At 40.0% G+C, this 12408-nt stretch overlaps 1 protein-coding gene across 1 annotated transcript in view; it reads left to right on the top strand.

Annotated features, from left to right (window-relative positions):
- Positions 1-12408, top strand: part of Sh3gl2 (SH3 domain containing GRB2 like 2, endophilin A1) — a 166639-nt gene that overhangs the window by 119045 nt on the left and 35186 nt on the right. Inside the window, exon 2 of the mRNA XM_050157462.1 lies at positions 2700-2768. Within this exon, the coding sequence (XP_050013419.1) occupies positions 2700-2768 (69 nt within the window). The remainder of the gene's footprint in view (positions 1-2699; positions 2769-12408) is intronic.

Raw genomic sequence — 12408 nt, 5'->3', positions numbered from 1 at the left:
TTGGTCATATCAACTCAAGAGATCTATTTCCTTACCTTGCTTCTTATTCATGAGATGTTAATTTTTGGTAGCATTTATTAAAACAAAAGGAGTTATTTGCCATATTCCAATGTAATGAATTAATTATCATTTAAGTAGCTCAGTGTTTATCTCTGTGCCATGTTATGTTTAGATCCTTTGTGACCTGGAAAATATCAAAGAGAATGTGGAAGTTATTTTGAGTAGTGCTTCCCTCTCAGGAATGTAACTCAATAAGAATGCTGTGTAACAACCAGCCAATTAATAGAACATCAGTATGAACGTGCTAGCTTCATTCACTTTGTGTGGCAAACCATTTCAAAGAAGCCTAAATGTCAGTATTGGTAGAAGAAGTAATATTTTTTTCTGACCCTAGTCTAGCTGTATCCTCTTTCCTTCTCCACCCACTTTTGGGCATGCTTTGTAAATAAAATATCTGAAGCCAGTAGACTAGTGGGCTGGAGTCAATATGAGTTACCAGTCACTAGCATGACCTTGTTGCACGTTTGATATCTAGAGTCAGCTACTGTGGTGCTTGGCATTTGATGGATACAGAAAGAAGGGAAATAAAGCCAGTTCTTAGTTGCACAATATGTTTTTTAAAGTGTAACCTGAATTCTTATGGTTTGCATGAATACTATGTATTTTTTAAGAGTTGGTCAAAACTGGACTGTTAAATGAGAATTCTCTCATTTTAATACACATAGAGGTATTGTATTTCTTAGATATATGTTTTGGTATCTATTTTGCAAATAAATGAGGACCCGTGACCTCAGCTACAGGTCACATGAGAGGTCCGATTATAATAATTCCCTGACAATATGAGACTTTGGGAACAGTGAGGTTTTCTAACATTGGAGATAGTTGTATTGAATAGAGATGGCAACTTATAGTTGTCCAACAAATATTTCTTTATTGTTTATGCTTTCAAGTAGATTAGAGTTTGCTTGCCCCAAAGTAGTGATCAACTATATATTTTGAGGATGAGACAGAAGGGCTGAAATATGAACTAAATTACTGTCACTTAAGAAATGTGACAGTAACACAAACTTATTGATATTATTTTTATTAATCTTTCCATTTAAATCATTGATCTTTATCTATGATCATATTAAGGAAATTTTGGCTTCTCAGAATATGGAATGAAAGTTAAATAAACTGCTGTAAGAAACCAGAGTGCTAGAAGCAGGTGTGCACTTTATTAGAGAGTAGAGTTTGTCATATAAATTGTAGGTTCAGATGTAGTTTCTTATTATACCTCATAATTTTTATTTATTTATTTATTTATTTATTTATTTATTTATTTATTAAAGATTTCTGTCTCTTCCCCACCGCCGCCTCCCCTTTCCCCAATCAAGTCCCCCTCCCTCGTCAGCCCAAAGAGCAGTCAGGGTTCCCTGCCCTGTGGGAAGTCCAAGGGCCACCCACCTCCACACACTAGACCTGGATACCTCATAATTTTTATGACACCTCCCTGTACCTCATCTGGGAATATTCTATCCCACGCTGTATTCTGTTACTGCTGATGCAGTAAATAGCGGCATCTTACGTACAATAAGGGTAGTCTCTTCGGAATGTTTTCCTCTTGGCAGAACCTAGAGAAGGACAGAGAGAAAGAACAAGTAAGAAACACACTTCAGGGACCAGCAAGAGACTGCTAGGACTTTCAGTCCAGGAGTTGGAGCTAGGTTTCCAGAAGCCACTTTAGGAAACTTGAACCAAGCTCACTGAGAAAATCCACATTGCTCTGAAGTTTGCTGTAGGCAAACCACATGGGCTCCTCTCAGTCAAGCAGCTCGTGAAGGAAGTTAGACCTCATACTTCATTATCTGTGTGGGTGGACTTTTTATACTACAGTGATGTCTTGGGGAAAAACATTTATCCACCTTTACACTTAGGGTATTTTAAAAAAGTCAATAATCCTGTCTTTGAGATAAAACCATTTCTTTCTGTGATCTCATCATATATTTTTATTATCCTTAATTTGAATTGTTTTTCAGAAAAGATTAGTACATACATTTTTCTTAATGTGAATTTTGTATGTGAACTATGATAATTTGCACATGTCAATTGATAATTAAAAGATGTACAGTATTGAAAGTGATTGTGTAGCAAGGAAATCCCTCAACATAGTTTGATATAGCTCATCACAATTGTGAAGATATAAACAGGAAGAGGAGATAGCAAGTCCTTTTATCTGGAATCATCTGGGCTCATTTCTTCTTAATAGTTAAATGAATGCTTGTGATTATCTGTTCAATAGCCCATGAGGAGCAGGTTGAACAAGTAGCAATTTTCTACCTAGGAGCATTTTAGATCCATTATCGGAGGCAAATGATTATCTTGTGGTGCTGCTGTACCTTAGGATTTACAAAGAAAAATATTAGCAATTAGGTAGTTGAAAGTGAGTTATATAATAGAAAGAGCACTGGAGTTGAAATAAGAAGATGCGGGTTTGAATTCCTGCTCCTGTACCCATCAGATGCATGACCTGTAGGATGTTGTTTTACCACTCTAAGCTAATGCTATGCTGCTTTGAAAACAGAACTGCCTACTGAAGTCAGAGAATGGCTCCAAGGTTCAGTTAGGTGCTGTCTCTAAGAGTGCTGGAAACTTTTAACACCTTTTGTAAAGGAAAGAAACTGTTTCTAATGATTCCCTTTTGTTGTTACCTTCTGCAGAAAGTGAGTGAGAAGGTCGGGGGAGCTGAAGGCACCAAACTGGATGATGACTTCAAGGAGATGGAGCGGGTGAGTCTTTGCTTCTTAGTCTTCCCTTGGCATCAAGTTGTTCCCTGTAAGAAGGAAATGTGAAGCTGTTCTGTACTAGAGACTCCAAATGTTCTGTGTCTTACAACAAAACAAAACAAAACAGTAACAACAAAAGTTCCACTCCTTTTATTGCATGTTTTGAAATAGAAACTGGAAAGCATCCTGCCTTCTCTCTGTCCATCCAGAGACCAGAATCACCTAGAGGAAGAGGGGTGTGGTGCATTTTTCCTGGGAGCTTTTGTCATCAGTTTTCCAGTTAGGGTGCTGTGTGTAGACTGTGCTTGTGTGGGGGTGAAGGTGGAAAGCAAAGGAAAGAAAATGGAGAACGAAGTCGCAAACCTTGGAAGGATTTTGAGTCTCTGACTTCAGTGGACTTTCCTATGCGAATGGTCCCTACAAGAGGAAGGTTAGGATAGTGAGGAGAGAGCTGGTTGGGAGTCCAGTTGACCTGGCCTAAACTCTGCTCCACCACTATTGTAAAAGTCCAGTTCTTTTCTTGGAGTTCCTATTTTCATACGTCAGTAAATGAGAATACTAATGCTCACTTAAAAATGATTATTATTGACTAAAGACAAGTAAATCATTTAGCATTCTCTCGGAAACATTATAGGTTCTCAGCAAGTGAGACTGGAGTTGGTGAATTAAGACTCTTTCTCTTGTGATATTAGATGTATTTTCTCTTTCACTTTGAGGTTGTACATAGCCAGAGCTGTTTAGAGTTAAGAGGATGAGTGCTTGTTGAAATGAGGAAAGAATACTGTGAGAGGTTCTGGAAGAAACAGTCCCTGTTTTAAAGAGGATGTCATAAGCCCAGGATACACAGAACGTACACTTAACTGTTATTAATATTTTGCCTCTGGACACTATTATAACAGAATATTTTTCTTTTTTTTCCAAAATATTTTTCTTTATATTCTGGTTTGACTTTTCAGAAGATTTTTATGGGCCTAATCTCTTTATTAGTCTCTCTACTTTCCAGTGGGTTGCTTTGATACATTTCTGATGAGTGAAAGAGAATATTCCTTGCTGCTTTCTATTTCTTCAGTTTTCCTCCTGATGTGTTCATGGATAAACTAAAAATTACTTGGTTCCAGCATCTGTGACATAGGATATAGTTAAGATTCCCAAATGTGTGGCATTCACAGTGTAGAAGGGAGGACAGAGGAGATACGGAATGACACTGTGGTATAGCTAACTAAGCTCGGGGCATGGAGACTCCGATGACCTTCTAGTGAAACCATGAAGACTGAAGAGGCATCGAGAACCTAATAAGTTTCAAGTAAAGGAAGGAACACGGAAGCAAACAGGAGAGAACATGGAGTTCCTAAAAAGATGAGGCCAAAATGCCCAGGTCTTGGGAAGTACAGCTGGATAGTTTCAGCCTGACCAGCCATTCTGCCTCAGTTCCTTACCTTGGCTTTGCTAGTGGCTGCCCATTGTTGATATCCTATATCAGTCTTGCCCAAAAGCCTGAAAATTTAACCTCTCATACCCAATATCTGGCAGCCACTCTCCCCAACTGAAGTCGGTCTGTCCTTATTTTCCATCTTCTCTTGATATTCAACCAAAGCTGATTAACACCATCTTTAATGGTGGTAGAAATGGTAGCCTACCCATCCCTTGTCAGTGTCCATGTTTCTAGACAGACACACATTCTCAGGGTGACTGTATGCTTCTTCCTGAGGAGCCCACGAATCTGCTAATTTGCTCCAGCCTCTGCGTACTTGCTTTTCCTCCTTAGACTCTCTCTCCTTTCATAACTCTTGAGAGCACTGACGGCACGCAGCATGGCTAAATACCACGCCATTGTAGAGATTTACACATGGAGTTAGGAATTTGAAATGTACAGGTGTCAAGAGTTAGTCCTGAGGGCTGGACGGTGGAGGCAGACACCTTTAATTCCAGCACTCAGAAGGCAGAGGCAGGTGGATCTCTGTGAGTTTGAGGCCAGCCTGGTCTACAAGAGCTAGTTTTAGGAAAGGCTCCAAAGCTACAGAGAAACCCTGTCTCGAAAAACAAAAACAAAAAGATAAAAAAGCAAAAGCATTAGTCCTGTCTTGCACACCTGCCCTGATTAAAGCTGATAAACTAGATATCTGACTGTAATGCTAAAATAAGCCAGCTCTTTGTGTCTTAAATGAAACTAAAAAGCAAAGGAAATGTGGAGAGTGGGGTTTAATCACTGAGCAGCTAATTAGATATTTGGAGACTTATTTTGCTCTCCATGAAATCCATGCCAGTCTTACAGACTAATTAAAGTGAGACTAGCTTGCCAAGCATTTCACGTTAGGCAAATATCCACAGGCTTCCTCAGAGTCTGAAGACAAAGTGTAGAATTTATGTTCCCTATTTCATCAAAAGACTCTGGCGAGTTTGTTTCAATTCTAGATACTCCTGTAATAATAAAGTAGACTTCTAACTGAAGAGCCTACCTGTGCTCCTGCATTTGTGTTTTCTCTATAAATCCAGCTATTTGTATTTCAGCAAATATCCTTTTTAATTGAAATTCTTCAACTGAAGAAATTGAAATTGTTTAATCTGTTGTACACATCCTTTGTCTTCTCTGTGATTTCCTAAAGTGTGTACTCACCTTGTGTGAGTGCATTGGGAGGTAGACTGTTTCTGCAGTCATTAAAGACAGATTACTTGCTGTGGATTTCAAATCTTCATAAGTTAGATACTCAGAAAAATCTTCCAAGTCAGTGTTTCCAAGCCTACCAAAGAATCACCATCTAACCTTTCGCAGTTGGGTTTCTGTTCGACAAACGTTCGAGTGGAGTAAGCTTTGTTTGTACTCTCAGAGGAGCAATTAGTCAGCAATATGAAATAAATTCGAGGTCTTTAGCAAGCAGCACGCCTGAGAGAGAGGTGGCCATTCCTAGAATTTCTCTCTGATCTCAGCCTGATCTGCTCTGCTCCGGAGATGCAGTGCCGCCCCTGCCTGGCTCAGTCTTCAGCCTCCCCTTCCCTAGCTGATGCTTGAGGCCTCTGGCTGTCTCCAGCAGAGCCTTGCCCTTAATCATTGTGCTTTCTATGAAGTACCTTGCATGGGGTTGCTTTCATTTTAACTGTAAATGTTTTCATTGCTCACCAGTTTCATTCAATAGAGGCTAAATTTCTTTCTGTGATCCAGACCTTTGGGAAGTTTCTTTATAAAGCTGCAGATTTTGTTATTGATGCTGTTAATAGAAGATTCTGGAATCTGAGGAACTTCCAGTTCCTTCTCAAATTTCCATCAGTTCCTATAGTTATACTGAATGGGGGGGTTTATGAGTTGGTTTGTAGTTTTCTTTATTAATTCACTTGAAAAATATGTAAATACCTCCATGTGCCAGACATTGTGCTGGGAACTAGAAACACAGAGGTTCATGAGACTCCAATCCCTGAAGGAGCTTTCAATTTGGCTGGGGAAAAAGAGGGGAATATAAATAGATAATAAATAGGACATAGTGCTTGGTGTCCTGGGAGGTATGCCCCCTGAAAGACACCAGAGAGAGGACAAATACAGGTTTCTTAGAGCAGCAACAACTTCTAAAAGAGAGACTACTGAGCTGAATCTTCAACTCTTCTCTTGTACTGCACACGAGTATCATACAAGTCAAGGGGGGTGGATTCTTTTTCTGCAACCTGAATAGCATCTTGGGGAATTCTTTGTTCAAGTCACAAATTCTCTGAGGCTAGAAACATGGAAAAAAAAAAACCTTTAAATAAAAATAGAATTACTAAAGAGGAAGCTCAAGTTTTAAGAAAGGCAAGGTCTTGAGGGAGAACAGAAAAGCTGTCATTGCAATTGGGGGTGAGAACTGTTGGCAATGTGGAGAGAACTGGTGGATAGTGCACATGGTGGCTACCCTCATGTCTCAGAAACTGCAGGAAAGGGGGTTTAGTCTCGTCCAATCCCTAGAGAGAACTAGGATCCCTGAGTAGAAACCACCTGGCTCCCTTTGAGAGAGAGCTCTGCTTACCAAAGCTGTGTTTTGAAAAGGCCACAGAAATCACCAAATTCCCTACCTGCTCACACTTAAAAACACAGGATAAGTCTATATAGTTCCTAGTTATGGGAGACAGGCTAGTCATTCCCTGAGTTCTGAAGCATGGAATTTTCTACTAATTATACACTTTTAAAAGATACCACTGTTGGAGTCTGTTGAAATAGGAGCGGCGGGGCTGTGTCCCCGGCACCCAGCCGCCCGCAGGCTAGTTTATACCCAGAAATAATTACACGGAAACTGTATTCTTTCAAACACTGCCTGGCCCGGCTAGTTCCAGTTTCTTATTGGCTAGCTCTTACATATTGTTCTAACCCATTTTTAATATTCTGTGTAGCCCATGAGCTGGCTTACCAGAGAGGATCTTAACCTGCGTCTGTCTGGAGTGGGAGCATCATGGCGACTCTTTCTTTTTTTTTTTTTTTCTTATTTCTCTTCTGTCTACTCCGCCTACCTAATTTTCTGTCCTATGAGGGCCGAGGCAGTTTCTTTATTAGTAAGAAATCACTCCCACATCAGTTCCCCTTTTTCTGTTTAAACAAAAAAAAGAAAGGCTTTAACTTTAACATAGTAAAATTACATACAACAAAACAGTTATCAAGCAAGAATTACAGTTACAATATTTATATCTATTTTATCTCTTATCATAACTAAGGAAAACTATAACCATTCTTCAACTCCATCAAAGACTCCAGAAGGATATAATATTATCTAAGTATACAATAAATAAGAAAACTCTAGAAACGACAGAGACATCTCACTGCCTGGACAGTCACCCAAAGTTCCTCTGTACCGTTGGGGCATCCATCTTCGGCCTACAGGCCCATGTTATCCAGAGACATTTCCATGAAGCAGGAAATTTCAAAGACAGTTCAGTCATTTTCTGCTGTGTCCTGCAGAATGTCTCACAGACTCTTTCATGAATCAGGAACCCCGAAAGACCATCTCACCTTTAGGCAAGTCCAGTAGTCCTCTCTCTGTGGGTTCTGTGTCCAGTTTATGCAACAGTCCAGGCAAGAGCAGTTTCTTGCCCAAATGACTATCCAACTCCATAAGGATCCTCTTCGATGCCCATCTTCCTCTTGAAGTAGCTGGTGCTGCCAGGAGCAGACGTGTCTCCTTGTCATGAAAAGTCCTAAGTTATTAAAACATTTAAATGCCATATTCTGTAGCCTTTGAAAGATATGAAGAATGCCTATCTAACTGAAATATATCTCTATATATCTAGAAAATCTAATTAACATGACTACAAGCTTAACTATTAGCAATGATTATCCATTAACAACCTATATTTCCTAATATACATTACATTTTAAAATGAACTACACAATCACAATACCTTAATCAAGATCAAAAATACATATACATATAACAAAATTGACCATAAAATCCATACCAATGCAAATTATTCATATCTATATCATATCCCCCTTTAAATGTAAAAGAACATTTATAAACAATATTTGGGAACATGGGCGTAGTTTTTTCTCTCCAAACTGCTTCCTGCTGAATAAGGGCGTCGTTAATTAGGTTGTTCATGATATAACCTGTTTGCTAGTTTCATCTCAGTTGGCAATTGAGCGAAGCAATTTTTTGAGGGTGTTCACAGCAACCTTTCAGGAGGGCGTGGTCTATCATACCAAATCGGAATAGATGCAATCCACAGGGTCTCATCCTCTGCAAAAACAAAAGAAGACCCTCTCCAAAGCATCATATCCTTAGACCCAAATTCTGAAATCATAATACCCTCATGAAATCCATTTTGGTTTAGCTTGGCAGCCCATATAATGAAATGTCTCTCTGTACTTAGCTCCTTCACAGTCAAAAATTTTAAAGAAAACACAATGTACATAATCCAGACTCTCTGTGAATTTTCCATTTTTATGTGGCTTATTTTTCTTTATTTCTCTTAATCTATAACTATCTGTACTTCTGTACTCTGTCTCTTTAAAGACTTTACCCTTTTTCTTTTTAAGACATTAACTTTATTCTTTATATTCTTTTTCTTCTCTTTCCCAAGCCTACGTACATTTATCCAACAGTGTCTGAATCTGTTTTATTGTGAATCTGTAATTTCTTTACTATACAGGAGCATTTCTTAAAATGTTAAGCATTTCTTAAAAACTTAAGTTGCACCATTTACAGGTAATACGGTACTGCCTGTGTCCTGCCCAGTCTAAACCTTAACTGCACGGTTTTAAGGTAATTACGGTAGTTCCTGCCTGAGATCAGCACAGTTCAGCATGGAGCAGCCGCTTCTGCCTCAGAGTCATTTGGTGCCCCTGAACCATTCACAGTTTCAGGCACACAGCAAGTCCACATTGGAGCCGCACTCAGCAGTTTAACTCTGAGACTGAGTGTGCAGCACAGAAACTCTTTTCATCCAAGTTACAGCCAAATCTGACATGCAGAGCACTGCGCAGTCTGAAAATGCGTCTCTGTATAGCGGCAGGAATCCGCCATGCTCTTCCGCCTGCCTAAGCTTGATTCTGCCTTCTGCCCAGGTGCAGGCAGGGAGCTCTGAGCCATCTGTACGGTCTCAGAGCACTCTCCTCCAATCCCAAGCGGAACACAAACATCCAGTCCCATAAAAGCCTTGAAATGCTTTAAAGCCAGAGTTCATGCTGGTAGCACAGCCCCCAGGAAGCCGCGCTTTAAAATGACTCAGCTTTTTTTCTCTGCTGCTGTTGCTGAATCAGGAATCTCTCTACAGCACGCCACCAACAAAACAGCAAAAATCTGTGTTAAACTCTCTCTCCCTTATTATTAAGCCTTCTCAGGTTTTTAAGTGGATTTAGCCCCACGTTGGGCGCCATCTGTTGAAATAGGAGCGGCGGGGCTGTGTCCCCGGCACCCAGCCGCCCGCATGGCTAGCTTATGCCCAGAAATAATTACACGGAAACTGTATTCTTTCAAACACTGCCTGGCTAGGCTAGTTCCAGTTTCTTATTGGCTAGCTCTTACATATTGTTCTAACCCATTTTTAATATTCTGTGTAGCCCATGAGCTGGCTTACCAGAGAGGATCTTAACCTGCGTCTGTCTGGAGTGGGAGCATCATGGCGACTCATTGATTAAAGCTTCTTTTTCCCAGCATTCTCTTCTGTCTACTCCGCCTACCTAATTTTCTGTCCTATGAGGGCCGAGGCAGTTTCTTTATTAGTAAGAAATCACTCCCACATCAGGAGTCCAGTGATGTGTCTCAAATGTTAGAGAAGAGAGGAACAACATGCAGACAATATACTCAGAATACCTTCTCTGAGTAGACTTGGGGTCCACCATGATGCCAGGGTCTCCTTCATGGAATAGTAGTGAACAAGACAAGGGTCACTGGTCTAAGACATTCACTGGCTGGTGTAAGCTAAATGAGGGGCTTGTGTCACAAACAAGATGAGCTTCAATGACATCCTTCTGCTCTCCCTGACCACCTCTGGTGACAGCCTTCCTCTCAGTCACATGTGTAGAGTGTATTTTCAACCTATACTCCATATGGAGTCATACCTAACAAGATTAACAAAATAAAATTAATATATTAGAGTAACTGGATCCTAAAACATCCTGCATTTTCAAGATATTATCTGACTTTCTGAATATATGGTTCCTGCTTAAAGCAGGCAGTTTGGAGATGGCTGTTAATTCTCCCAGAGACATACGGAGCTGTTTAAAATACCGCTCTTGGATCAGCCTGCCTCTCTGCCAGAAAGGCTTTCCCAGGTTGCAGTTTTCATCATCTCCCTGTGACTTATTTATTTAGCTGTTCTCTTTCAGTGCTTCTAGTGAGTGTGTGTATATTTTTAACTACAGTAATAAGAGAATTAAAAACTTGAAAATACGTGTTGTTTTATATGACATTTTAAGTTCTTTGACATAACCACTGGGAATTTTTCCTGATCTAAGTGGGCATTTAATTCATGTCATTATTATTATTGATTGCCAAACCCACAGACTACCTGTGCCACATGTAAGCAGTTCTGCTTCTGGCATCTGACAAGATGAAATAATGCATGTCCTATTTTCATTGCTCTGTAAAAGATTCCATAGGTTCCATGTTTTCTGTGTTCAGGAAATACTGATTTATTTTCTACAGAGGAGAACATTATTATATATTCATACAACTGTGTATGAAACAATAAGCCCATTATGTCAACTCACTACCTTTCAGTGTTCGGGTATCTGATACCTCCAGACTGGAAGTAGCAACCTCATCCATAGATTAAGCATGGCATTTTCAATAAAGCTCACTCCTTAGCTCAGGGATCGGCACATTCTTTTAGGAAATCTTGGGCTGCAGTGTCTTTGCCTTTTGTGTTGTAACTCCACTCTAGGGCTGATGAAGCCACAGAAGGGATCCACTGGCAATGCCTATGTCAATGCCTACAGCTATATTAAAGTAACAAACCATAATTTAGAGGACACTGAAATTAGAAATTTTTTTTAAAGATTTATTTATTTATTATGTATACAACATTCTGTCTCGATGTATGCCGGCAGGCCAGAGGAGGGCTCCAGATGTCAGTACAGATGGTTGTGAGCCACCATGTGGTTGCTGGGAATTGAACTCAGGACCTCTGGAAGAGCAGCCAGTGCTCTTAACCTCTGAGCCATCTCTCCAGCCCTGAAATTAGAAATTTTTATGATTGTTTCTGCAGTAAAAACAGAAATATTAACTTCTTTTTTAATCCTTTAAGGTGTGCAGATTTGCTTATGGTGTATTTCCAAACCTATACACAGTAAAGAGATATTTAAGAAGATTAGCAAAATTAAAATGGATATACAGTAATCAGAGCCTAATACTGTCCTCATTTTTCAAATTATTAGTCATACTTTCTGAATACATATGATATCTGCTTTTATAGCAAGGCAGTTTGGAGACAGCCTGCCAAATCTCAGGCCACAGAGGAGGATGTCTTTGAATCTCATCCTGACTTGTGGCTTACTGGCATATTTTTGACCATTGGCCATAGTTTGGCAACCCCTTATTTAATTTAAAAATGCTGTTTCCTCTGTGGGTGGAGTATAGGAGCAGGCATTCCAAAACTACAGCATACATGGGAGGTTCAAGGGATGACCTCCAGTGTCTGACCTCTGTTTCCATATCATTTGTCTCCTATTCACAGCTGAGTGTCAGACTAGCTGGTCTGTGAACTTAACACTTTTTTTTGTCTTAACTTCCCTCTGGCAGTAGGACACATTGGGATCCAGAAGCTTGTGTTAGTGTATCTGGGTGGTTATTGGGATCCAAACTCATGTTGTCAGACTCGTGTGCCAAACACTATACCACAGTGAGCTGTCTGCCCGTCCCATTTCCTCACTTGTTTGTTTTTCTGGAGTCATATATTTCATGACTTGTTAATGGGAAGGAATCTAATGTATTGACAGTTACTAGAACATTGGTATTAAGAAGATGGAAGTAGGGAGTTGGAGAGATGACTCAGAGATTAAGACCCTTGGCTGTGGGGCTGGAGAGATGGCTCAGCGGTTAAGAGCATTGCCTGCTCTTCCAAAGGTCCTGAGTTCAATTCCCAGCAACCACATGGTGGCTCACAACCATCTGAAATGAGATCTGGTGCCCTCTTCTGGCCTTCAGGCATACATGCAGAAAGAATATTGTATACATAATAAATAAATAAA

This window comes from Alexandromys fortis, unplaced genomic scaffold, assembly GCF_014885135.2.
Source record: "Alexandromys fortis isolate MF-2015 unplaced genomic scaffold, M_Fortis_MF-2015_v1.1 scaffold_64, whole genome shotgun sequence".
Lineage (NCBI taxonomy): Eukaryota > Metazoa > Chordata > Mammalia > Rodentia > Cricetidae > Alexandromys > Alexandromys fortis.
This window is presented reverse-complemented; position numbering and strand designations above follow the sequence as displayed.